Source organism: Hyperoodon ampullatus, assembly GCF_949752795.1.
Source record: "Hyperoodon ampullatus genome assembly, chromosome: 3".
Classification (NCBI taxonomy): domain Eukaryota; kingdom Metazoa; phylum Chordata; class Mammalia; order Artiodactyla; family Ziphiidae; genus Hyperoodon; species Hyperoodon ampullatus.
This window is the reverse complement of record NC_136916.1, coordinates 174,488,329-174,515,672: the sequence shown is the minus strand read 5'-3', so window position 1 is coordinate 174,515,672 and position 27,344 is coordinate 174,488,329. Positions and strand designations below refer to the sequence as shown.

Sequence of the window (27,344 nt, the reverse complement as noted above, 5' to 3'; positions counted from 1 at the left end):
CCCGTGGAGGCGGGAGGACTTCCCGGAGGACGTGGGCCCCAGGGGCTGCAGAGGCCGTTCCCCAGGCCATTCGGGGACCCGAGTGTAGGATGCTGGAGCGGAGGAACGAGGTGGGCGGGGCGGGGCGAGCCACGCCCCCGTTCACTCACCTGTTTATTCAGCCATTCAACAAACGTTTGTAAAATACACAGCAGGGAGCGAAACGAAGCCCCTGGCCTCGTGGCTCTGACTCTTGATGTCGCTTGATGACTCTTGATGTCGACGGCTACTGATGACGGTGGCAGTGAGGACAGATAAACTGGGGGGGGGTGGGGGGGGGTGGGGCGGAGGGAGGACGCACAGGCCGGGCCTCCAGGCAGGTGGGAGGAGCGGAGCGGAGGGAACCCACGGAGGGAGCCCCGCCTGGACCGGGCGGGCGTGTCTCGTCCAGCGGCCCGAGGACCTGACGGGAGCATCCTCAGCCCAGCCCCTCGCCCCTCACGTCTAACCCCTCTCCCCTTCTCTCTCACGCAGCAGGCAGGCTCCGGAGAGTTCCGGACGCTGCGGAAGGGCTTCTCCCCGTACCACTCGGAGTCCCAGCTCTCCAGCCTGCCGCCCTCCTACCAGGATGCCCTGCAGAATGTAAGTGTCCCTCCCCCAAGAGCCCCACTGTTCCCATGTGGACCGCCCACCTCCGGAAGTGGAGGGGTGAGGCTCAGACCGGCTGGTGACCTGCCCAGGGCACGAGGATGGTCCACGGCTGAGCTGGGATTGGGATCCTCAGCTTCTGCCTGAGCTGCTTCCAGGGCAAGGCTTGGGCTCAGGTCCGGAGTGGCCTTCCTCATGCCTCCGCCCTCCCAGGACGGCGCCTGGGCTCCCGACCCTTGACCCTCCACCCTCGACCCTTAGAACCTTGTAAGGGCCCGGCGTGGTGGTGAGAGGTGGAGGCCCAACTTGGGATACCGTTGCTGGCAGTGCAGGCTGGGGCAGAGGCCATGAGGCCCAGACGCCGTCTCTCTGTGCAACTCGTCCGCCTGTGTCACTCCTTGGACACAGCAGGGAGTGGCTGCCCTGTGTGTACGTGAGGGCGACTACCCCAGACTTTGCTCAAGTTTATGACCGTGGGCTTCTGTTATCACCAGGGCGCCTCCAAGGTGATCCTGGCTTCCCGCCTGGGCTCTGACCTGCCCTGGCTGGGACAGGGAGGGCAGTGTGCAGCCCGCCCCCTGGGATGTGCATCCCGGCTCAGGACCGCTCCCTGTGGGTGAATGTACCCGTCATCCCTCTGTGACTGAGGGATGTATTCTTGTATTCAGAATACACAGATCTACAGAAGCAGAGAGTACATCAGTGGTTGCCAGGGCCTGGCAGGAGGCGGGAGGAGGTGATGAAAATGTTGTTGGATGACTGCACAAATCTGTGAATGTGCAAAAACCACCTCCCAAGAAGCACGCGTTCGCGTGAGCTCTGTAGACGTTTATTGAGCATCTGCTACATGCAGGGCCGTGCTGGGCGCTCTCCACACACAGAAGCCCTGCAGCAAGGCAGGGACTTGATGAGAAGTCCCCACGGAACAGATGAGAAACCGAGCTGGCCTGAGGTCACTTGCAAGGTGGGCCTGGACTCTCCCCCAGAGTCCCAGCCCGGCTGTCTCCTTTCCATCCCGGCCGGCAAGGGCAGCCCCAGGGTTCCTCCTTGGGCCTCTGCGCTGGCAGGAGCAGGCTGATGCTGCCACTGGCTGCTGGCCGAGAGCTCTGCTGTTTCTCTTCTGAGGCCCTCGCACCTTCTGCAGGAATGTAGCTGCTGACGCTGTGCAGGCAGCAAAGCCTGCTGATGACAGATAATCCAAATATTTATCCAGGAGCCCCGTGGCTGAATGAGGCTCCACGAGGAAGGGCTCTGAAAAGCCCAGCGTTGCCCCCACAGGAGTGGCTCCCCCAGCCCTTCATACCCTCTGCCCTCTGTTCATTCTGATTGACTGTGGGAATCCTAACAGCTAACGGTACTGGGCACTGAAGGCTTCTTGGTGAGCTGCAAACTGTAAAGTGCTGTGCAAGCCTGGCTGGCTCCTAGGACGTGCAGACGGGAGCAGAGGGAGCTCACTCCCCTAGGCTGAGCCCCTGAGGCCTCGACAGGGCTGCTTAATGCTAGGGGAGGGCATGAGTCTTCCGGAAGGCTTCCTGGAGGAGGCCTTAGGAGGGGCTCCCTGTGCCTTCTTTAGGCTGCCTGCATGCCGTGGGTTGTCACCCTCTTTGGAGGGAAGGAAGCTGAAGCCCACCGGGGTGGGGTGGGGTGGGACGGGACGGTTTGCCAGGGTCACACGGCTAGTGCGTGCCAGCACCAGGCCAAGCTGGGCTTGGAGGCCAGGGGCCAGCGTGCAGCACGAGGCTGCGGGCAGGTTCCCGGGGCGGACGGAGAGGGTGATGGTGTCTTGTGGGAGGGGCAGCCACAAAGGCTGCTGAGGAGGCAGTAGAGGGGCCGGAGCTGAGGCGGAAGCTCAGAGGCCAGGCCTCTTGGGGTGTTTATAGGGCGCTGAGCCCTTGCTGGGCCCGTGGGTCCACAGGGAGAGGAGGTGTGTGTGGGGGGACCCCCTGTGCTCTGATGCTGCCGGGGGCCTCGTCTCTTCCATAGCTAGGTGTGGGCACATCTTCTGGAAGGCTACCTGCATGTCCACGTGTCAGAGAATCCCGGGGTGAAGCAGGTGACCCTGTGGGGTGGGGACACCTCCTCCCTGCCCAGCTGGATGTCCCCACCCTCCCCGACCCCATCCCTACCCACTTCTCCCACCCACTGCCTGTCAGTGGAGCGAGCAACGGAGTTTGTACCCATCAGGGTCTCAGAGGAGGAGGCTTTTGACAGCTCCCTCGGGAAACTGGTTTCCCTCCTCTTTTTCGGTCAGTTGACTATTTTTAAGTGTCCATTGCAGTGGATTTTAGAACCTTCACAGATTTGTGCAGTCATCACAGCAGGACATTTCCATCACCCTGGAAAGAAACCCCGTGCTCCTTAGCAATCCCTCCCCGCAGCGCCCCGCCCCCAGCCCCTTGGCAACCACGAATCTACTTTCTGCCTCTCCACGTTTGCCTTTTCTGGATATTTCATATAAACCGGAATCATAAAATATGCCATTCTTTGTGACTGGCTTCTTTCACGTAGCACCACGTTTCTGAGATTCATCCACATTGTAGCATGTGTCAGACCTTCATGGCTTTTTATTGTCAAATTTTATTGTCCACATAAATTTGGACAGAATTTTATGTCCAACAGTTGTGTGGGTAGCCCACATTTTGTGTAGCGTTCATCAGTTGCTGCGCATGGGTTTGTTTCCATTTTCTGCCTGTTGTGACTCGTGCTTCTCTGAACACCCCTGCACAGGCACGTGAGTGGACGCCTGTGTTCAGTGCTCTTGGGGGCATCTCCCCGCTTCTGGCTCCAGCGCTGGAGTCCCACAGACCCGGGTTGGAGGCTCAGCCCCCTGGTTTACTAGCTCTGTGGCCCAGCCTCCCCTTCCTCATCTGTAAAGTGGGAGCATAGAAAGACAGCGTCTGCGCAGAGGGTTGCCATCGGCACTCCGTGGGCTGCTCTGCCCCGAGTGGGCTCTTAGGAAGTCGGGGGGAGGCATCACTGGGCTTTCCAGGCTGTGGTCCTCCCGCCATGGCAGGCCTGCAGGGGTGAGCTGGGTTTGGGAAACGCTCTAAAGGTCGCAGTCCTGACCGCTGTCCGGTGGTGGCTTCAGTCGCAGGATGCCGCTGCTATGCCGTGGCTATGCTCTCATTAGCGCCTGCCGTCTGCTCGGTGGGGTGGCCCAGGAAAGGGTTGGATTGCACGGCCTATCCCGCCCACTCCTGGCCTTTGCTTCAGAATCGGCCCCCTTACAGTGCGGGCGGTCGGGGAGCCCCAGGCGCAGACAGGACCTGAAGCCAGAGGAGCCCAGGGCCGGGCGCCTTCCTGGGCTGTACTTGTGCGCGGTCGCCCCCTGCTGGCCTTTAGTGGGGAGGGCAGCCTTCTGCCTCAGGGTGCGCACCTATGTGTGTGTGACCCGCCCCCCACCTGTCTCCCAGAAGCCGCTTTGGTTCCCCCGCATGACACACCCAGCCGGGAACCAGAGACCGGGCAGCCTGGGCCAGAGTTAGGGAAACAGCATCCCAGGCTCTCCTTACACCCTGGGACACAGGGACCCTAGCTGTTGTGCAGACAAGGAAACCGAGGTGCAGAGTGGGTCGGGCCTGCCTGGAGAACCCTGCCCAAGCCCAGCTCTGCCGGCATTAAGGCTGTGGGGTCTGGCCTCTGCCTGGAGCCAAGAGCAGGGTGAGCCTGCGAGGCCCTGGGAGCAGGTCCGGGCCACGCGGGCAGGTGGGGAGAAGGCAGAGGGTGGCTGCTGGTGGTGGAAGATTCCAGGCCCCGAGGGTCCCCGCACAGCGTGGCCTGGCTGGGTGGGGTCCCAGGGCGATGGCCTCATCAGCCGAGCTCACTGAGTTGGCCTGGTCTCTGGAGGGGTCATCGGGGGCCACCGACGGAGAAGGAAACCAAGACTCAGAGACAGGAAGGATGCCCAAGGACGCCAGGGTCTCCTCCCCCTCACGCACTCCCTGGGGTGTTCTTGGGGTTTAAGCTCTGCCTTCCAGCATCTGCCGGTTCCCCTCAGGTCCCCTCCCAGCGTCTTCTGACCTCCCGGCTCCTGCCGCCCCGCGGTTCCATCGGTCTCCTTGTGTGTGGGCTCCTTCTGTGCGGCCCTGATCCCTTCTTGACCTTGCTCTGGGGCCGGGGTCCCCACTGCAGCCCCAGCCCAAAGCCCTGCCTTCTGCCCCATGGACACCTGGCCAGAAGGAGCTGGCCAGCTGGCGAGAAGCCGGGCAGACAGACACGGGCGGGCAGAGGGCCAGGCAGTGGATCCCTTCCTCTCCCGGCCTGTCTCCCGGCCCCCCAGGCTGATGTGGGTGGTGGGCACGTGGTTGCCAATTAGGGTGCTGGCAGGATGAGGTGGCACTCTTCCTGGGTGGCCCGACAGAGCTGGGAGGGTCAGGGCTGGAAGCCCCAGGAATGCCCTGGGGGGTGGAGGCCGGGGAGGGAGGGGGGCCTTAGGAGGCAGGCCGCCTGGGGCTGGAGCCCAGGTCCTTTGCATCGTCCCAGGTGACCGGCACAACAGACAGCAGACCTTCCCCGCGGGCTGTTTAGAGGAGCTTGCGGGATGTGTGTGCGGAGTCCCGATGCTGCCCCCCGCCTCACGTCCAGCCTCCTCTCCCCCGTCACCTCCACCCCCGTTTCCTCCCGCCTGGGCCCTGGCCCCGCAGACGCAGTGCCCTCTCCCAGCTGCTGGCACACCTGTGGCTGCCACCTGGGAGCCAGCCAGGGCGAGCTGAGACGCACTTCCTTCCCACAGGGCCCGGCCTGCACGGTGCCCGAGCTGTGCCTGCCCGCCTCGGGCGGCTACAGCTCTGCGGGACAGAAACCCGAGGCTGTCGTACACGCCATGAAGGTGAGGACCCAGGCCCTGCCGCTCCCTCGGGGGCCCCCAGACCCCTGCTGCACTTCAGGAGCCTGTGACCTCGGACCCCACTTTTGCCCTCTCTGAGCCTGGGGGCAGCTGAGCGGCAGGGCAGGGACTTTGGTCTCTGGGTGGCCGTGGCTGCCTGGAGCACCGTGGTGGGGGGATTCCGCGGTGCTGGGTAGCGGCCAGGGAAGCTGAGGCCTGGGGGAGGTGGGGGAGGGCTGGCACTCTCCAGGGTCGGGGATGGGGGTTGGGGGGCGAGGCTCAGGGCTCCCAGGCCCACTCTCCTCCTGCGCCCTGCTCAGGGCGTCCGGGTGCGCCCTGCGGTGCATCTCCCACCACGGCATCCCCGTCCCTTCACGTGTGTGCGCGCCGCGGACGCAGCACACGGTCCCCCGGGTGTGAGGCCCGGCACGGCTGCACAGACACGGCACACTGGCGCCTGTGCGGGCGGTGACCGGGACACACCCCTGACGTGCGTGAGCCGGGACGCCCTGAGGCCCAAGTGGGGGCCCGGGGTCGGAGTGAGTCCCCCCGTGTGACAGTGGTCCCCACCCCACCTGTCCCCCCTGCTCCCGCGTGACCTGTCTTCAGCTCTGCCCCCGGTGCTGACACGGGGTGCTGCCTCCCTCGTGCGGCGTCCTCGGTGTCGCTGTCCTGTGGGGAGAGGACGCGAAGCGGGGAAGGACGACCGGGCCCTTAGGCCTCTCCCTGCCCCTGTTCCCCGCACACCACCCCTCCGGCCCGGGACCCCACGGCTCCCGTTTGCAGCCGGGGCTCAGGGCGACCTGCCTGAGGCCTGCCCGGTGACTTCCACCCCTGACCCTGGGCCCTGTCCCCTGCAGGTCCTAGAGGTACATGAGAACCTGGACCGGCAGCTCCAGGACAGCTGCGAGGAGGACCTGAGTGAGAAGGAGAAGGCCATCGTCCGAGAGATGTGCAACGTGAGCCTCCTGGGGCCCGGGCCGGGGTGACCTGGGGGGGCGGGCCCTGTGCGGTCAGTGCTCCCCCAGGAGGGGCCGGTGACCTGGGGGGCTGGGAGCAGGTGCTGGGGCTTCGGGAGCCCCGGCCTCTCCTTGTCCGCTTGACTTCCTCCCCGCTCCCGCCTCCCTTCCCTCTTCCCCTCCTCTCCCCTCCCCTCCCCCTTTCCTTTTCCTCCCCTCCCTCTCTCTCCTTTCCCCTCCTTCTTTCCTTCCCCGCTTCGCTCCCCAAGAACAGGGCCCCTGATCTCTGGTCTTGTTCGCCCCATTTATCCTGACCCTTGGCCCCTGTCCCCTGATGTCTGTCTGGCTCCCCGCCTCCCAGCATGCTGGTGCCCCTGCTGGCTGCCAGCGCACAGGTGCTGCTCACGGGGCTGCAGGTGGATCGCTCCATTCTGCAGGACCCTCCACCCTGGAGCTAGCTGCCTTGGCTTTTGGAAGCTGGGCTTCTCTGGGTCTTTGGGAAGGCAGAGCGTCATCCCCCGACCCGCCTGGCCAATACGCATGGTCCCCTTGGACTCGTGAGGGAGCCAGCAGGGAAGGTGCATCACGGGGCTGCACCTGGGCCTCGCTTGGGGTGGGGTGTCCCGAATCCCCCTCCTCTGCCGCCTCCTGGGTCTGTAGGCCCCACTGGACAGCCGCGAGGCCGAGTCTGCCCCCAGATGTGACCTGCTCGGGGTGGGAGGTGTGGTTGTGAAGGGTGGACGTGCAAAGACGTACGCTGAGGGTCTCTGGGCCTCACGTGGCCTCCGTGTCCCCTCCAGGCCCCATGGCTCTCGGGACGCAGGTGATTCTGAAGAGCAATGGGGCAGTCTGTGCGCACAGGCCCCTGGGCAGGCGTGGGACGGGCCCTCCACTCACAGCTCGCCCCTCCCCACAGGTGGTCTGGAGAAAACTGGGAGATGCCGCCAGCTCCAAGCCCTCCATCCGGCAGCACCTGTCTGGAAACCAGTTCAAAGGGCCTTTGTAGGGCCGTTCCTCTGTGGACGTGGACTGGCCCTGCCTGGGGTCCCCAGACGTGGGCAGGCCCTCGCGCCGAGCCACTGTCTTCTTTTTCCGTGGTGAATTGTACATAGGACGCTGCCTGCTGTGGCCTGGCTGCCGGGGGTGCGACTCCATTTCCCACCTCTCACACACCAGCAAACCGGGAAGACTATTCCCCGCAGCAGAACGGCCTGGACAGCCTCGTTCCTGCTCTGGGGCCCGGGCTCTGGGCTCCATTGGCGAGAGGCTGAGGCTGCTCAGAGATGTCCAGCCCAGGAACCGTGCCAGGCTGTGCCCAGCCTTGGTGGAGGGGCACCTCAAGACCTCCATCCCCGGCTACCACCTGTGCTGGACAGAGGCCGCTGGCAGCTGGACTGATGCACGGGGCACCACTTCTGACCCGCCTGCTGTGGCCTGAAAACTGGCTCCATAAGTACTGGGTCCCCAGAGTCGTGGAGGAGGAAACTCACCCGCGGCCCTTCCTCTGGCCCCAGGGCCCAGCCTCCCCGCTGCCGGCTCTGCTTGTTTTTAGAGTTCACGCCCCTACCCCTGGCCACACACTCTGCAGTGTCCCCTCACCCTGTCCTAGGCTGTGCCCTATCCTTTTGGGTCCCTCCTGCCCTGGGCCCAAGGCGCCTCCATTTCTGTGCTTCGCATCATGGGCTGTGTGGAGCCTCTGGGCTGGGCCTCTCTCTCCGCATGGGTGGCACTGGGCTGTGGCCGGGCCTCTGCTCAGGAACGGTTGCCCCCAGAGCTTGGCCCCCTCTTGGGTCACTGTGGACAGAGTCGCGTGGCCATAGGTGAAGGAGTTCTGCCCTCCTTGGGAGGAGCCCTGCTTGGCTCTGGTTTTCATTTTCCTGTGTGACCCTCAGCAAGTCACTCAGCCTCTCTGGGCCCCTGGTCGGGAAAGGAGGGCTCAGAGGTTCGAGGCCATCGGCTCTAGTCAGCCTGTGTCCTCACTCACAGCACGCCAGCCAACGGGGTCCTCCTGCTGGAGAGGCGGCTGGTGGGTGGGCTGGGAGGGGCGGAGGCCCCAGCTGAGTTCCGCTGCCTTGCTGCCTCCTCGGTGGACGGTCACCTCCCTTCCTGAGCCTCAGCGTCCTCCCCTGCAGAGTGGGCAGCCTAAGGCCCTCCTTGCAGGGCTCTGGGGATCAAATAAGACCTTCAGTGTAAAAGGATCGTGTATAAACTGTAAAGCGAGACATGTAAATTTTAAAGTTTGTGTGCGAGGGCAGTGAGGCCCCGAGAGGGTAAGTGATCAGTGGCGTATCACAAACGAGATCCCAGAGCCTGGAGGGCGGGGACAGGCTGCTATTGTAACCAGCCCCCTCCACCCGCCATCTGCAGTTCCTCCCCCATCGCTGGACTCCAGCGGTCATTAGAGCTCTGTGTGCGGGCGAGCAAAGAGCCCGAGGCTGGCTTGGCATCGGACAGGCCTCGTCCGAGGCTCACGCGAGGGATGGGGAGCAGGTGAGGGGACGGACGAGGCTGCCCCGTCCCTCTCCCCAGCGGGGACTCTGAGCCGCCCCCACCGCCTGTCTGCCATCGGCACCCTTGGGTCGACACTCAGGGGAAAGGCCCGCGGCCCTCACTGTGCCCGAGGAGTGCTGAATGGGTGCCGGTGGCGGCGTCGGGCACGGTCCTCTTGCCCTGGGTGTTACAGGAAGCTGTGGGCTCTCTGGAAGGAGCTGGTCCCTAGGTCACGTGGTGAGTTCCCTGTCACTAGGGGTGTGCACTTGGAGCTGGGTGAACATCCTTGGTCATGTTCTGGGTGACTCCTGCCCGGGTGGGCAGTCAGCTGGAGGGCAGAGGCCCCCTCCCGGGTCTTGGAGTCCAAAGAACCACGGAGCAGCTCGAGGGGGTCTGGGTCTCTTGGGTGGGAGCCACATCTGAGAACCTGTGTGTCACGTCTGGGTCAGGCTGGCTTGGCCACCACTGAAAATAAGCAATAAGTCAGGTGTCCTGGTGACTGCAGGTCTCCTGCAAACTGACCCAGGGAAGAACAGCCTCCAAGGGACCTTTCCCTGCCAGAGGGAGGTGACCCTGTCCCCTAGTGCTGCAGTGGCGTCCGGGGAGTGGGTCAGGCGTTCCCTCCAGAAGCAGCCTCCCGCCCGCCACGGAGGCAGCACCAGCCGGTGCCGACGTCTCCTTCCTGCCCCTGCCTGTGTCCCGGAGCCAGCACTGCATGGGAGTGGCTTTTGAGGACAGAACCATACCTGTGACGGCATCTCTCTTAACATAAGCTGTCGAAAAGCCTGCAGTGCCTCTGCGCGCCCCACGCCGGCCTGGGGCCCAGCTGCAGCGGGAGCCCACGGCTGGGAGGAGGGTCCCGGGGGCCAGCTCGGGGTGAGTCCCCGCTCTGCCACGAGCAGGGAGCGTGCAGAGGGTGACACCGGCGACCCTCCCCCCTGGCGCCTCAGCTCTGAGAGCTCGTGGTGGGGTGTTGCTGGACCTGGTGTCCTTTCATGAACACGCTGATTCTAGCGCCCGAAGCCCCGTGTGACACCTGTGCTGTGGCTTCCTTTCCCACTGTGATGGATGTCACCCTTCCAGCCTCATCCCAGGTGGCCAAGCCCATCCTGGAGTCGGAATCCACTGAGCACATTTTTATCCAAAAGTTATTAGCCACACATCAGTGTTGTTTAAAGAGAAAAAAGTGACCTTTCTTTTTTTCTTGAAAACTTGAGAGGAAACAATACATACTACTGACTTTTTTTTTTTTTTTTTTTTTTTTTTTAGAAACAAAGGAAATGCATGACTGCAGAGCGGTAGAGGTGTATATTTTTCATAACGTGGGGGAAGTACTTGTGCTGCTCTCTGGGAATGGGTGGACCGCCTGGCCCCTGTCCCCAGGCCGGCAGCCGCGCTCTATCTACCTTCTGTCGGATGTGACCGCCCGAGTACTGGGGCCGCTCCCTCCCCGGCTCTGGGCAGAGCTGGGAGCCCTGGACTCCTGTACCCGTTTCTACCTTCTATTGAACCACTTTGAACTGGGGAGAGAAAAAGAATTAGAACTTTTTGATAGTGTGGTAAAAACATTGATTTGAACTATTTTAGTAAAAGGAGTAACAGAGAAGATTGTGATAGTGTATACTTTGCGCTAGATAAATAAAGGCTCTTTGCAAGCCTCCGTGGTGGGTACGCAGTGCTCATTTGTTTTGGGTGATGGGGCCCCTCAGGGTGGATGGCGGGGGCCGCTGACTGCTGCTCCATGGCCTCTGTCTAGTCCTAGGCCAGAAATGCAAAGCATTTCAAATCCAAACCCTGGTCTAACCCAGGAACCTGTCTATGGAGGGACACTGACAGTTCCAAACCAGCTTGAAACTCAACTGCTTCCTCCCAAGAAAGCCCATGTAGGCGCTGGATGTGGGAGGCTGCCCCATGTGGGTACTGCCCGGGGAGGGGCTTGGGTCTGGCCGGTGGCCAGGCCTCTCCTGGGCAGCGTTCCTCCACTGCCTGCTGCTTGGCCCCCAGGGTCAAGAAGGAGAAGATCTGCTTCTGGGCTGCAAACCCAGGGGCTGCTAAGGCTTGGGGCCCCACCTCGTGCCCGTAACAAACAAAGGCGTCATTTCAGAACTGATTTTATTTGGGTAACTGACTGAAGGAGTCTCATTTGTAACCAAGATGGAATTCACAGTACGTTGTCACATTCACACTTAAAAAATATATCTCTATGTAGAGGAATTTGCACATTGATGTAAACATACATTACTTCCAAGTACATTTCTCCCCTTCTTCCTGGAGGAAAAAGACTAGAGCCATCCAGCAAGTTAACCCCTTCAAAATAACTTAAACACAAAGGATTAAGTATCTCTAAATCAAAAAAGTGGTTCAATTGACTTACAGGTGTCATGGGAGAGAACATCATGGAATGACAGCAATGACAACAGCTTGACTTCAGATGGAACCGGACTATTTAAAATGGAGTTTCCAGGAAAAATAGGCACTGATTTCTAGAAGGAAATTCACTCCTTATTGAAGCTATTTATTGAGCCAATATGGCTGGTTAACATTCTCACTAGTGTAAAGTAACTCTGCGCAGGACTCGTGGACGCCGCCGGTTGAGACCAAACGCACAGTCGGGTCACAACCGGCTCTGCCTGGGCTCCACTGAGAGCTGCTGTCCCCACTCCCCAGGTGTGGAGGACCACCCCAATTTCATCTCGGGGGTCCGGTCCATTTCTTCCCATACTGCAACTGTCTAGCATTACACAAGGTACCCTGCGGCTTACCCACTTAAACTACTTTTCAAGTTAATTAGAAAAACTTTTCTTTAAAAAACGAAGAAAGAAGGGCGCCAGGTTACCTCATCCAGGCTGCCCGCCCCAGCCCCCCGACTGGGGGCATGCCAGGCGGCGGGATGGGCGGGGGCACAGGCGGCTGCCCTCCAGGGGGCACAGCTGGAGGCGGGTAGCTAGCCGGCGGCAGGCCCAGGCCTGGAGGAGGGTGAGGGGGCACCGCGTGGGTGGGCGGCATGCGGGGGGGTGGCGGCGGGAAATTGGGGTTGTAGGTGGGCGGGGGGGGCGGGTAGCCAGGGGCGGGGGGAGGGATGGCGGGCGGCGGGAAGGAGGCTGGCGGTGGTGGCACGGGCGGTGGGGGCGGGTTCGGGGGGTAGACGTGGGGGTGATAGGGCAGGTGAGCCGGCGGGCCGTAGGCGGGGGGCAGAGCCCCGTAGGAGGGGCCCTCGGTCTTCATCATGGACTGGAGGCTCTGGTAGCCCTCTCCGGACATGTAGGAGCTGCTGGTAGACATGCCGGTGATGTAGCTGGAGGGCGGAGGGGGCGGGGGCCGGTGCGGCAGCGGCGGAGGCTGGTGCACGGGGGCCGGGTGGGCCGGAGGGGGGATCTGGACTTTGGGGAGGTCGCCGGCTTCCACGGGGCCTGGCGGCTCAGCCTCGCCCAAGGCGGCTGCGAGGGGTGGCTTCCGGTCTGCAGAGGGGAGACAGGCCACTGCCAGCTGTGGGACAGCTCCCGGTAGGGCGCCCCTGGGGGCTGTGCGTGTAGGGGGGGGATCCACCAACTCCCTCGGGGCAGGGAAGCCCCCCACCCCCACAGCTCACGGCCACCCCGGGGGTTCCTGGCCCTGTCACAGCACCGCGGGCCGTCTTCCAGATGAGCGGCAAGCAGCTGTCACCTTTGTGGCCAGACAGCACGGCCTGCACCCGTGTCCCGAAGCCAGCGGCTCGTGTGCTGTCACTCAGGCCCTGCACCTCGCCTCCAGCCACTCTGGGTGTTCCATCCCCGCTCCCCAGCGCACCAGGCACGGGCGGTCCCGGGCGCACACGGAGCCCCTTCCGCCCAGACCCCCAGCCCTCTTTCTAGTACAAACGTGCGCGGGGCCCCTTCTTTCTGCCCGTCTTGCCTCCAGAGGCTGCGAGGCCAGGGCCAGAACGCAGCACCATCTGTGGGCGGCACTGGCATTTGGCAGGACGCCTGAGAGGTGGTCACACGAGTGACGTGGCGTTAAACACACGCCGGGCCAGCCTCTGACATCCCAACGGCCCACACGAGCGGCATTCCGGCCCGTGCCCTGGGTGGCGGGGGCACCGCTCCCCGCCCCGGCTCCCTGGCGGCCAGCTGCTGACCGCAAGAGCTGAAGCCCCCAGAGGCTCAGAAGTCGTTGGAGTATCTCCCACCTTCTGGCACACACACCCTAACTCCTGCCTTCTCTAGTTGTACACTTCACCTTCCAAAGTGTCGCCACAGCTGAAGAATGAAAGTTCTTTACAACTTTTCTCCTCTATTTTTAATGACGCTAAGGAAGTGTCCCAGTTCACTGTGTGCCTGTGAAGGCCTTTTCACCCTATTCTCCACATGACTCCATGAACACCTGCTTACTCTCCAAAGGGTGCTGAGGAGACACCCTGCCGACGGGAAGCGGATGCGAGAGCCTGGAGTCTAAGGTCAACAGCGATCTGCCCGGATCTCGACAATGTTTCTAAGTTGGCAGGGCTTTGTTTTCCTAAAACTGATTCTAAAGTCATTTATCCTCCACCATTTCTGGATGCGAGAGGTCAGAGAATATTCAGATATACTTAGAATTCACATCCTCAAGCTATCTGGTTGTAAAAAACAATTTTTTGAAAAATCCTAGGTCATTAACATCTCTCTAAATTTCTGAAATTCTTCCATAAATGCTCCCCAGGATTTCCCAAGTGTGCCCTTCAAAAAGGCAGAGAGAAAAGCTGCCCCTCCCAGCTGCCTGCAGGCAGCACTTACCTGGAGGTGGATGGGCTGGAGGCAGTGGAGGGTGGGGGGGCTCAATTTTGGCAATTTTAGGCGGTGGTGGTTCTGAAAAGACAAAGTAGATTAAAAAGCGACTCTTCAAATAGAATAAGTATGTCAGAGAGAGCGAGAGAGGAGAAAAAGAAAAACGCACTGTTAAGGAATTTTCTGGGGGAAAAGGCTGATATGACCAAGGCTTTAAGGGAAGCTGAGGAAGGCACCAGCTAAACCATCCTTTTAAAAGAACAAAACAAACGAAACAGATACATCCCCCCTCCAGCTCCTGCCACCCCGCGCCTCTCGCCTCCTCCGAGAGTAAAAACCCTCTCGCTGCTCACAGTCTGCCAGCCCACTGTCCACCTCTGCCCGACTTACTTCTGACCACTTAGGACGAGCCCTCCAATGACACGAGAGCAGCAGACTGCTTCTCAGTTACCAAGTGGTGCCCGTCGGGGTCCTCACTAACACACAGAGCACTGAGAAAGGCCCCAAGTGCTCCCAGGAGAAGCCGGCCCCTTTTAACGCTTGTCTAGGCACACTTAAGTTTGTTTTCTCTCTCACAAATGTTTACTCCTAGTTATAGCAGCACCCCTGAACTGGCGTCGGTAGAGACCTGGAGGCTGGCAAACGGACAGAAAAGCAAGGTAGTTGGGACCGCTTGGGGCAGAGGACGGAGCCCACCCTTCAGGGTTGAGCGGCTGCATGTAACCAGCATCCTCAATGACAATCCTAAGTCGCCAAGACAGGCTATGCCACATCCAGCACCTTCCGTTTGTGACGGTACAGAGTGTGCGCACACAATCAAAAAAGAACGCCATCTTCTCGCTTGTATGGTTTGGTTCTTTCTTCCTGAAACTCACTTTATTCTGGCTCGTACGCTGCTCTGCTCTGGCACTGCTCAACGTTCTTGGCTTCCTGTGTCCCAGACACAGGCTGAATTCAAGGTCCAGGGACATCCCTCTCTCTATTCTCTTCCTCAGAGACCAAATCCCGCCTCTCTAGGCAAAGGAGCTGGAGATCTCTGCCTCTGCCTTCCATCTCTCCTCCCAAACCGCGGAGCAGGCTCCTGGGCCCTGTCCCGAGACCGAGCAGCCCACGCCTCTCACGCAGGCGCCCCCGTCCAGCCCCTCCCACAGATGGCTGAGCTGAGGTCATCTAGGTCAGTGCTGTCCGACAGAAATATAAGGAGAGCCACACAGGCAATTTTACATCTTCTAGTAGCCACGGTGTAAAGTACAAAGAGGTGAAATTAATTTTAATACGGTCTTTGATTCAAACTGGTATCAAGAATTTTATCATCTTAATGTGGAATCAATGTAGAATTTTATTAATGACATTTTTAACATTCTTTTCTCTAACTCTTAGAGATCGGTGTGTCTTCTGCGCTGAGGGCACGTGGTGTTTTTGGAGTAGGCCACATGTCAAGTGCTCACCAGCCCCCTGCAACCCAGAGCACAGTGGGGTCCTGCTTCCAGGCCCCAAGGCACCCCCAACACCAGGTCTCACGCCGGGGCTCACAGGCTCCTGCCCATACCCTACCCTCTGTGCCGTTACTGCTGCCAGGGGAACACTCTCTACAATGAACTCAGACCGTGCTATTCTCCTGCTCAAACGCCTCCAGTGGCTCCCCTGCCTGTGCAGAATCCACCCTCCACCAGGGGGGCGCTATCACCTGCTTCTAGCACATTTTCAGTCCTAGCAAAAGCTACTCCTTTTCAACCCTTCACAGTCCAGTAAGACTCCCCTCTCTGTTGTCTCCCAAATTCTCCACCCCACTGTTCACACTGCTCCTCTGCCTGAAGGTTCCACCCTGTCAGTCCTCGTTGCTCAAGGCAAGTCCCCCTCCAAGGCCACCCGGGCTCGTCTCTGCCTCTTGCAGACACAGCGCCAGCTCAGCTGACCCAACGTCCACGCGGCACGGAGTGCAGCCCCCTCTTCTGTGTCTCGCACTTACTGTTTGCCCATCTGGAGCTAAAAAAATCTCCCCTGTAATGAACTCATCATTCCCCCAAAGATCCTGAGCTTTACTGTAACTTGAAGATCTCACAATAGTTCAATAAATAATTCACTGGGTTCCTACCCTGGAACTAAGTGACAGAGAAACAGAAATGAGTAAACATGGTCTGTGCCAGCACAGGGTTCAGTACTACAGGCTGACCTGGAGACAAAACACTTCTGGTTTTCTCCTCTGTGATCTTTCAGGTTTTGCTCACACTTTGTTAGTTTCCAATACAGAAACAAGTTAATCAACTCTGGGCTCCACAAATATGGGGAAAAAAACGTGTTTAAAAGAAGTGTGCCCCCCGTAAGCAGCAGGGCAGCACGCCTACTGCGGCTCCCATCCTTTCTACCCATCGCTCTGCTGCTTGCTGCTCAGTCTGGGGGTGCCCGGGGCCCTTCACTCTGTCAACTGTGGTGGGCTTAACTAACCTCCAAAAATAAATGTTGCTGCAGCAGTTCGCCTACTTTCCTAATTATATTTTGATATACAGTCGGCCCTTCGCATCCGTGGACAGGGAGGGCGGACTATGAAACCCAAGCATCTGCGAGTTCTGGCATCCAAGGCGGGTCCTAGAGCCAATTCCCCGTGGATACCAAAGGATGACTTATGTTACCAAGCACATTTTTATTGTCACTAATTTTTTTTTTTTCTGTATTGATACTGTTAAAGTACAATCCAAAAATATACAGTCAGGGAATACACAGAGAAGACAACACAGCTAGCGTAAAGTTTTTGATGGGCTCTAGCGTTAAATTTTAAGGCCAATCTAAATCTGAAAGGAAAGAATTTTTGACTAAGAATTTAAAGTCTTGATAAACAACATATAAAACTAAAAAACGAAACACGAGAACATAAAATTACCTGCTGCTTTGTTCTCTTCTTTGGGAGAAACAACCTGTTACAAAAGAAAATACACAACTGTTAACCAAGACCCTAGATGCCGTGAGGAAAAACTGATTATTCAGGCACTGAACAGAATCATAGCCAGAACGTGGACTCAGACAAAAATTAATTTTGGCTTGAACTTGCAGAGCAAACCATGGCACCTAACAGATCATTTCTGCCTCCTTCCTCTTCCCCTTTCAAATCAGACAGCAGGCAGAATTACTAACTTTTCTGACTAGTGAGTTCTGAGCACTAAGCTTCGCACCCTCCATCGAGCTGTCTTATCCGTGGTGAGGGTGCTTGCTGACTGCCCCTATCCCGCGGGGCTTCCTTGGGGTCTGTGTCACAGCGTACGGCTTCCTCCACTGGCGGGTCTGCTACCATGCAGAGAAACTTTTACAAATACCCCTGTGTCGTTTAAAGACGGGAGACACCTATTCCGGCAGTCAGTGTGCAGATGTGGAAACTACACCCGGGCACGTTTTGGGGCCCTGACACAGGCAGCAGCGGCTGGAGGAGGACAGAGCCGTCCTGGCTCCAAAAGGTACCTGCCCTCTGACCACGCCAGCTGTCAGGCTGCCCGTGGCCAGGAAGGCAGACGGGGAGGTGGATCGTGTCACTCCCCGCTTTTGGTGTTCCGTGCGCTGCCTCAGAAAGGGGAACACACACAGGTGGGGTGTCGCCACGGGAAGCCGGCCGCAACCAGTGCCAACCTAGCGCACTCACCACGGCGCGCTTCACCTGCCGGGGGGGACTAGGCTGCGGGGATGGTTTCTTGGGCTGCTGGGCCGGTGGTGGTGGCTGCGGCTGGGCTGGCTGCTGCGAGTCCTTCTGCGGGGGCTGGGGCGGCTCGGAGCCTTGAGACGGCTGTGACTGTGGCACTTGTGGCGCTTGCGGTGTGGGCTGGAGAGATGGAGGCTGCTGCAGCTGATGGGGAGTGTGATGAGGCATCTGTTGTTTCCCTTGTGAGTAAAGATCCAGGATTTGGTGGCAGATGTCTAAATGATAGGAAACAATTACATTTGCCACAAATTGATATTTTAAATAAAATTCTACCTAGAAAAAAAACATACTCCCATTTCCCTTGCAGGTGCGATTCCCCTACAAGGGCCAATATGTGGCTGTCATATTTGTAATTCACCAATCCCTGGTGTGCACAGCACTGGCGTGCATTTTTAGTTCACCAAAACTATGTGTTTGGATAGAATGAACATTACATTAGAGAATTTAATTAAAGAATAGTTTGCATGTACCTGTTTGGGAGAATCCATTCTCGGGACTCATTCTTCCTCACAGGGAAGAATGATCTAAATCTGGAACACCCTGCAGAAAGCTCAGCACGCCCCGTACCTTCCAAAACATCCACAGGGACGTCTTGCACAAACTGCTCCCACCATCTCCGGTACATGGGTTTGGAGGTCCATTCCTGTATTTCAAATTTGCACAAACGTCCCGCAAGATACATCACTGCCACTGCTATGATCTCTGGTTCCCACTGTAGTGACAAGGTCGTGCAGAGACTAGTTCAACAAGAAAAAGAGGTGACTTGACTTGGATGAGCAAACGTTTATGATTAACCCAATGCATGGAGATTAGATGCCATATCTAAATGTCAGTTTGCTTATTTTTCCCTACACATGATCAAATAAAGTATTATAAAGAAGCAAGTTTTTCGTCTTCTAAACGTACTGAGATAAGTTACTTTAACTATAGCTACTAATTTGTTCCTTAAAAAATCAGAATTCCAGCACATTCAAAAATTGCTATGTCGGGCTTCCCTGGTGGCGCAGTGGTTGAGAGTCCACCTGCCAATGCAGGGGACGCGGGTTTGTGCCCCGGTCCGGGAAGATCCCACATGCCGCGGAGCGGCTGGGCCCTTGAGCCGTGGCCGCTGAGCCTGCGCGTCCGGAGCCTGTGCTCCGCAACGGGAGAGGCCACAACAGTGAGAGGCCCACGTACCGCAAAAAAAAAAAAAAAAAAAATTGCTATGTCATGAAATACAAATGAAAATGCTTAAGTTCTTCAAACGGCTGGAACCCTAGCACTGAACCATCTCCTTACATGATGGCACCTCCACTCGCGGGCATTCTGTTCCCCATCCAGCACCTCCTTAGATCTCTCAGCTCCAAGAACATCAAGGCTCTACAACCATTACAAGGAAGTATAAAGTTGCAAATATATAGTTTGCAATTTGCAAAACGAAATGGATTTAAGTATATACTTGTCAAAATTCTCTGGTGTATTGTTTTGGACTTATGTTTCAAACCGGTGATAAGATTTCAGCATCCTATACCACCGTGATGTGGCAGGGTATCCCCTCTGCCGGGAGGCAGATGACCTGGACTTTAACCCCAAGTGTGCCATTATCTGGCTCCTTAAGCTGGGGCAAGTCAGTTTCCTCACTACAAAATAAGAGGTTTGGATTAGATGACACATAAAGTCCCTACCTATTTTAAAACACCATAATTAAACCAACATTTGAACCCATGTACCTGTCGTTTACGAATGTCCAAGCCATTTGAACCAACTTTTGAATTTTGTTTTTATCACCTAGAAATGGGGAAGAAAAGGCAAATTAGTAATAGAAAGGAAAAAAAAAAAAAGAATGCATGAGAAGCAACGAGTACTTATTTAAAGCCTACTGTGTGCTTAGCACCACCCCCAATACACAGCAAAGAGCTTCTGCCTGGGAAACAAGGACAAATGAGCGGGCCCACGTCCCACCTCTGTTCGCTTTCTGCATGACCTACACTGAACCACCATTTATGGGAAACCTGGCTCCAAGGCTGATTTTATTAGGCTATTTAAAAAATCCTTACTCATTTTCCTGCCTCATATCACTTGGCAACTGGATGACAGAATCTGTTTATACATAAAAGGAAACAGCGTTAACAGCTATAATACTGAATTGTCTGGCAAGCTATGGCCTAGGGACTTCACACACTGAACTTTCTGCTGTCCTCTTTTGAGAAGCGTAATCTGAGCGTCATCAAATTATTATAAAGATCTGATTTCAGAATGCAAAAGTTCTCTTAACTGTTCTTTCTTACCTTTGAGTTGTTTCGCATACTTGAGTAGGAATTGGTATGGATGTTCCACCTGTAAATCAAACTTTATGGTCTGTAGTAAGATTCTCTCCAGAACCATTACTTCTTCCTAAAAATGAAATAACACATGTTGAGACAGTAATTTCGATCACAGGTCTGGAACGGCATTAAAGCAGTGACATTCCCTGTTCTTCTCTCTTCAAGCTACATCGTAGCAACTGGTTTTCATTCCTGTCCCCTCTCCCCCAGTCAGGCCTTTAACACGCTCAGAGACAATGATAAATTCTGAAAAGAACTAAAAGTAGGAAGACAAAACAATCAGAGTTAATTCTTAAAACCTACTTGAAACAAAGTAAACATTCTTAGAAATGTTATTGCTTTCCATACAGATGAGCCCCCTTTACAAAACAGACCTTTACTTTATAGATACTGTAGTTTCCTTCCAGACCTCCATGAAAAAAATGCAATCTTCCAGGCATCTACATTGAAAATTTTAAGCAATAAAGATTATGACAGTGGCAGCTTCATGCAAACCTGGACAGCGAATTGTGTGTGTGTGTGTGTGTGTGTGTGTGTGTGAGAGAGAGAGAGAGAGAGAGAGAGAATGGAGGAACATCATTTTTGTGTTTTCATCTTTCATCTACCTGAAACAAGGTATCCCAATGTCATTTACTGAGTAAATTATCATTTTCTCTTTTATTAAGCCACATCCTGAACTGTCTATACACACACACACACGTGTGCACACACACGCAATCTTTTCTGTTCACTGCTCTGTTTGTCTACTTCTGTACCAGGATCAGAGATTTAACATTTGGAAGGGTCAGTTCAATGATTATTCCTCTTTTAAAAACCTTTCTTGTTTTAGCCATCTTCCCCCCACCACCTGCATCTTAATATCATTTTATTTAGTATCATTCTAGGAAAAATGAAAGCTACTGATGTTCTGATTGGGAACTCACTGAATTTACAGGATAATTTAGGGAAATGGGCATTTTAAACTACACTGAATCTTCCTATCAAAAATTTATTTATGAAAATCTTCTTTTCAGTCCTTCAGTAGTTTTAAAGCCTCCCCGCCCCAATACGGTTTCCACAAATTTATTATAAGGTTTATTCCTGGGTATATTATTTTACTGCTGCTACTGTAAATGGAATCTCTTCTTTTATTATACTTTCTAACTAATGTCCATAAACAACTTCTTGAATTCAACCTCTGTAGAGCCTGTCCGAGCACTTACAATTTTACTTGATTGTAAAATACAATTAAGATGCTCTGTGTGGCAAGAACAATCCCAATCACCTGTTTGAAGAAGAAAGGGCCTTGGAGAGACTGACAATCTCATCATTAACAGCTGCGTAAACCCATTAACTCTGGGCAGAGAAGCCATGTAGATAACTGGCTTTCAGATTAAAGGATGGCATCACACGTCACAGAATGTGGAGATGATTCTACCATGAGTGTCACTCCAAACGACAGGGCAAGGTGAATGTCTTTCCACCCTTGTTTCCCAAGTGTTCTCTCAGGAAAGCTTTTTAAAATCTTGAGGTTTTCACACAGTATCAAAAAAAATCCCACTAACACTGTCCCCCCACCCCCTTTTTGTCACCACCTGTTTCCCAGAAGTTTCAACATATCCCTTAAATTTAGAAACAATCTTTTACCAAGTGTCCAGACTGTAGCCCATATAGTATTACGAGACAGCCCAAGGCCTGGCCTCCCTTTGTGTTTCAAATACTCAATTAATGGAATAATTATAGGTCTGTGTGCCAACATGATTCCTCAGGGAACTTTCCCTCAGCCCCATACTTCCTGTCTGGAGCACCTGTCTAGGTTCCCAGATCGAATGCCCTCACCGCACCTTTCAATAACTTTGATAGCATTTATCACAACTCGTAATCAGATAGCTGGCTATCTGAATATTTGATGAAAATCTGTCCCACCACTCGACTGTAAAATCCATGAGAGCAAAAGCCAGGCCTGCTTTGCCACCTGTTAATGTCTAGTGCCTAATGCAGAGCCTGGAACAAGTATTTGTTGAACACATGAGAAATTAATGTAACAGGGAGAAACCACAGAGTTAGGGCAAAGCTAAGTAAGACAAAAAAGTCACACATGATTCAGGACCGCAGTTTTTCTAATTGCTTATATTGCCGCCTCCCCCCAAACTTCCCTCCTCTCCTCTCCGGCGAGGAAAATGTCTTCCACAATGTCCTCACCGCTCCAGATCCAGGGTTTCTTCCTTTGGCTCCAACACCCAGTCATGCCTTGGGAGACTGCACATGAGAGAGAGGAGGGCAGGCTGCAAAGCCCCTCTGCCCACCTGAGTCAGGCTGGCCTGGCTTAAAAGCCTGATTAGCATGGCTGTTGCCCTCTTCCTGACTTCTGGGCCCTGGAGCTGCAGAACTTCTGCCTCACTGTGCCTGGCCGGGATCTCGGTTTCCTGATGTGTTGGTACAGTGGGTAAAGGTTGAAAGCAGAAGGGGACTCCTCCAAAGGTGCCCTGGACAGAACACGCCAGCTGCTGCCACGCGCCCGTGAACTGCAGCGCTTCCAGATCTTTGTGATTCCTTCTGGGTAACCACAGCTCATCAGCCACAAGGTCCCTCTGCCCCTGTGACCAAGACCTGACTAAAGCACAACACATTCCTACAACTGTCTCCCCACTGTGACAATCAAAAACCCACGGGCATTGGAAACATTATCTGATGCTACGTTACTTTTATAAAAGTACATTTTTGACCACTGTTAGTATGAATTCCTCATAGGTTCACATTTTTATAAACAGGTGAATGGGTTTATAAATAAGTTCAAGGGACAGAGTTATCCACACTGACAGCACTCACAAACCACAACCACAGTATGTGCAAAAGCATTCTGTGCCTGTTACGTCCTGGAAGGCGCACATGTTGTAGACACGCACGCAGATTCTGCTGGGCGGGGTGGGGGTGGGGCGCCGTACAGCTGACCAGGAAAAACGGCCGTGGACGGGCTGAACGGCTTCGTCTGGCTTAGTTCTGCTTTGACTGTGATTCCGAGTTTCTCCCCACATCCTTAGTTTGTCATTTATTCAACAAGTACCTGTTGAATGCCTACTCTATCCAGCCACTGCACTAGGTATCAGGCAAAACAGACAGGGTCTTAGCTCTCACAGATCTACAATTGAGAGGAGGAATGTTCTCTGTGTGATTATCTGGTTAAAATCTATCCAATTATGAGCTGTGAAAACATTATGAAGGCTAATTCGCAAGTGCCATAAGGGTTACAATGGGGGACCCTGACAAGAACAGGGGAGGAGGAAAGCTGCCACCAACCCGAAAGTGGTCTTTTTAGAACATGATAAAATCATGTACACAATTATTTTACCACCATTTCTTGACATTAGCAGGGGTTGTGGGGAAGGGACAGGATGGATAGTATATCAATCTGGGTGTCTGCAAATGTTAACACCTTCCACCACTCTTGGGAAGCAAAAGACACACAGCACACGTAGACACACTTGTACATCCAGCATCTGTACATTCTGTCTTCCCAGAAGCCAGCTGGAGATGAACCCAAGAAGCCAAACTGCTTCCGGGCCTAGGAGTGCTAAGGGCCATGAGAGGACTTTGCTCACACACGTTCTATGTGCTACTGCCCCTAACGGGCTCACAACCCAGCATGGCACGTTAACAGATGCTACCTAAGTGTAGGCTACGTTATCTTCCCTCCTTTCTCACAGCAGCAAGGAAGAATACCTTCTGTATAAGTCCTCTTAGGGACACAGGGGACTGGCAGATACAGGGCCACAGCCATTGTCAACACAAGGAACTCTATCATAATGCTGTTGTGAGGAATCAAGGCCCGAAGGCAGGAAGTTATGACTCTTACCTTTGGGTCATCTCCAAACTGGCCAAATTGTACATCATTTAATAAACTACGAGCTGTTTTGATGATATCTTTACATTTTTTTGGTGTTTCTTCTACTTTCCCAGCCAGAAAGAGACAACAAGCTCCTGTCACCTAAAAGGAAGACAAAAGCTTCTGAGATCCTGTTATCAAAGCTCACAGAGAAACAGAAAACGCATTTTGGCCCTTCACAACAAACTGGGCTCCCTCACTCTCCTACCGGCTTCTTTCTCATTTGCAAACACTCGGACACTCTAAAATCTTGAAGGAAATGTCACATACAAATACTCCACCCGCCCCGCCATTTGGCTTCACAAATTATTTTAAATTTAGTTTTCTGAATAGAATGCCATGTAAACAAAGTAGCCACTGGAAAGGGAAAAAAGTCACAGAAACACAATTTTCTTTTCACATTGCGATCTTAAAGACACTGACTCCCTGACTGGTGCACCCAAACGCATGTCCTCTGGAATTCACCTCTGCACCACTGCCCACGCCTTCTTTTTCCTTCCTCACGCTGCCTGGCTCCTGGTCCAGTTCCTACGCCACTGCGATCTTCTCACTGCTCCACCTTTAGCTTTTCTTTGCCCGCTCGCTCCAGTCTCTCCTACATGCCCCTCCCTTCACAGAATCCTGACCAAGTTAGACATCAATGAGATCCTGTGCCGGGGTACAAAGCGGATCCTGACACGGTCTCCTTCCCCTAGAACGTCACAAATTAATGAGGAAGATGTGTACAAAACTAAGTAAAATCTTAGCAAAAGGAAGACCCCCAGCAGACTAACTTCCTGTTACATCTAATTCTTTTTCTTCATGAAACCCTTCCATCACCTCAGTTTACCTACTGAAGCCACAGTTCCCTAGTCCGGCATGCAAGGTCCGCTATGGTCTGGTTCAGTCTACCTCACCGCCCAGGGTCCCACTGTGCCCCCCCTGCCGCCAGGCCTCCTGGCTGCCGCGCACGCCTCCGCCAGGCCTTGGCTCACGCCGCGTTCTGTAGGACTGCTGCTCTGTCCCGTCTCAGCACGGGTAAGTCCTACTTACAGCCAAGGCTTCACTCAGTGCTGGCCCCTCCTCCCCAGCACTTTCCTCGATCCCTCTATGATGTAGTGAATCTCTCCCTTGAATGCTACAGCCTTCCTTCTGCACCTCTCCTATGGCCTCACTCTCTACAGTGTGTTTTGTACCTGTCATACCATCTACCCTGGACTGAAAGCTACTTGAGGCAGACTCTCCCACAGAGCATACGACAGTCCATGTCTTAAGGAGTAACTGAAGAATAACAGATATGGCGTAAAGAACTACTATGCCGTCTTGGCCTTTGTTGGGTCTCAACTGTAAGGCCAATTTTATCTTGGGAAAAGTAACAAGGAAGCAAATTTTCACACTAAGTACAATATGATTATGGTTCATATTGGACTAAATAAAAAACTTAAAAATACTTTAATACAGTTAATTGGGAAAAAAACAAAGTTTAGACTGTTTTTGTTTATATATGATTTTGTTTATATATAATATGTACCATACAAAAATAAACACTTCCTGGAAAATAAAATAAAAAGGGAGACTACAATCTGTCCACTGAACTGTGTGGAAATAATAACATGTGATAGAAAATTATAATAAAATTCAAACACTTACATATCTTGGGAATTGCTTGAAGGAATGAAACATATAGAAGCGATGAAAATAAATTATTCCAGTTGCCAGGGTATCATAGTGTCTGTTGCTCTGGTTAAGGGCTTTGGCCAAGAATTTTTACAGTTTACGTCTTAGTTAAATGTGGAAAAAACAATAAAGGCAAACAATAACAACAAGAGCACTGGGAAAGCAAACACTATCAGTGGCAAAGCAGGTGAATGGGAATCTCCGGGCGTCGGAATTCTGGTACAAGCTGAAGTCTATGCTTTAATAAGGCAGGGCTTCACTATCCTTTAGAAATACTTCAACTGAGGTCACTGGGTGCTATTTTCCATCCTGGTGGCCACCTGCTCAAAGGCTAATTCTACACATTTAAATGATAAAAAGGAAATAGAAAACCCCTGCAGAGCCAAGCAAATCTGAAGTAACGTTTAAATAAGAAAGCTAATTAAGAGCTGCTTTAGTCAGGGATGTTACTTGGTCTTTTGTCTATAGCATTTAATTTAATTTGTGGTGGTGGTGGGGAGTCTGTCTATCATAGATCCCGGAATCAGGATACAGTCCCAAACGTGTGCCCACATCAAAGATGAACCGAGCCCCTTCTCGGCGGTAGCGGGCCTCGGTGGCTGGATCGAGTCCTTCTAGTTGAGAGGGTGTATGAGCCAAGTCTTTTTTATCCCAGTACCAACATGGTTTTGTGTGGTCCAGGTTTGCTGAGGTTACTGAAGGGCTTGAATTTTCTTTATTCTCCTTCATTTATTGAAGTAGACTTGTTCTTTCCAACAGACTTTCTGAAAATGTTAGAATCCTAAAAGAAAGAGAAGAAGCAGGAATGTTGGAAAGGGATACCTCACGTTAAATAATCCCAATCATTATAAACAGTCTACGATCACAGATTTGTACTTGATAAACATTTTTCAATAGAAGAAGCACTACTGATTGGTAGTTAGAAGCCCAGGCTCACTTCCAAACACAAATTTCACACTTAAGTGACCCACGGTATGATAAATCCCAAACTTCATCGCTTAAAAGGAGGAGCTTTCCTGTCTCATTTCCTTCTGCCTTTTTTCACTAGGCCCAGCTCCCTTATGCTGGTCTAGATTCTGTTCTTCAGTAAAACCCAGGTCGGTCCTAACCCCCGCCAAAAGATTTATGCTCCAAAATTATCCATTTCTTCCATCCAGCATCCAGTCAAATTTTTCCCTTTTTTAGTTTACTTGATTTCATTTAGGTCCTTTCACTTAGAAAAGCCACCAGACTGGATAAATTCATATCTGCACAAGCCACTGAACTGAGCAATGTAGATCGGGTGTGGGTGTAGTGATCTGGGGAGAAAGGATGGAGGGAGGTGGTCCACAAGGGAAGGAAGGAGTTCCTTTAAATTTTTCTTGCTCTCATCCTCTTCTCTTTCATTCAGAATGAAGAGATTCTCTAAAAGCTGTATGCTGAGAAAAGAAAACAAAACATAAGGACTCTCACCTAGAGGCCGTTATAATATGGAAATTGTTTGTAAACTGGATCAGAGAATAGACATTTTCATACAGGGCAGCAAAAGGGTTCTAAAAGAGGTAGCTAGAACCAGGTTGGTCTGGTTCAGCAAGAAAATAGCAGTTCGGCAGCCAGGCTCTGGGCCAGGGCCATCAGTTAATCTGGAAGCCTAACTTCTCCTGTGTGCTGCCTCATTTCTGGTGGGAAAGGTGACATGGAGGGCTGACCGCTCTCCTCCTTGCACCTGGGAGCTCTAAAGAGAAACGTTCCCTCCAACAGGAAGAATTAAGTACTACCTGGAGAAGAGTAATCTTCTTGAACTAATTTATACTCTGTGTGACTGAACTGGGCAATGGATGGGGGCTGGGGGAGACCGGTTAACTAAAGCCTCAGTGTGTATGAAGAGTTCCCAGTCAGATGCTCAGTAAATATGAAGGTAGCTGGGAGTTAGATGTCATACTAGATATGTTTTCTCACCTATCAGATTGGCAAAAAGTCCAAAAGTTTGACAATATACTCTGTTGGCAAGGCCAGGGAGAAGCAGGTAATCTCCTATGTCGCTGGTGGGAGTACAAAGTGGAACCACTCTCACAGAGGGGAATTCGGCAAAATCTAACAAAATTACATACACATTTGCTCCTTGATTTAGCAATTCCAATTCTAAGTATTTACTCTGACAATAAGATCACAAATATGAAACAACAGGTGCACAAGATCATTCAAAGTATTGTTTATAA

The 27,344-nt window shown here is 53.8% G+C and overlaps 2 protein-coding genes across 4 annotated transcripts in view; one reads left to right on the top strand and one right to left on the bottom strand.

Annotated features, from left to right (window-relative positions):
• CCDC85C (coiled-coil domain containing 85C) overlaps positions 1 to 10,561 on the top strand; it is a gene marked incomplete at both ends in the record, with an annotated part of 82,407 nt that extends 71,846 nt beyond the window's left edge. Inside the window, 4 exons of one of the 3 annotated variants that reach the window (XM_079700534.1) lie at positions 514 to 621; positions 5,360 to 5,455; positions 6,313 to 6,411; positions 10,171 to 10,561. In XM_079700534.1, the coding sequence (XP_079556660.1) occupies positions 514 to 621; positions 5,360 to 5,455; positions 6,313 to 6,411; positions 10,171 to 10,203 (336 nt within the window). Of the gene's footprint in view, positions 1 to 513; positions 622 to 5,359; positions 5,456 to 6,312; positions 6,412 to 7,327; positions 7,418 to 10,170 lie in introns of those variants that run through there. The other 2 variants (XM_079700533.1, XM_079700535.1) reach the window with 2 other exon arrangements.
• A 1,172-nt stretch (positions 10,562 to 11,733) lies between these two features.
• CCNK (cyclin K) lies at positions 11,734 to 25,875 on the bottom strand (the record flags this gene model as incomplete). Its single annotated transcript, XM_079699373.1, has 10 exons — positions 11,734 to 12,359; positions 13,650 to 13,721; positions 16,519 to 16,552; positions 17,269 to 17,540; positions 17,893 to 18,062; positions 19,035 to 19,092; positions 19,593 to 19,698; positions 23,461 to 23,592; positions 25,120 to 25,201; positions 25,679 to 25,875. 10 exons carry the CDS (start codon positions 25,873 to 25,875, stop codon positions 11,734 to 11,736), a joined length of 1,749 nt encoding a protein of 582 aa, XP_079555499.1.
• Between the last annotated feature and the right edge of the window lie 1,469 nt (positions 25,876 to 27,344).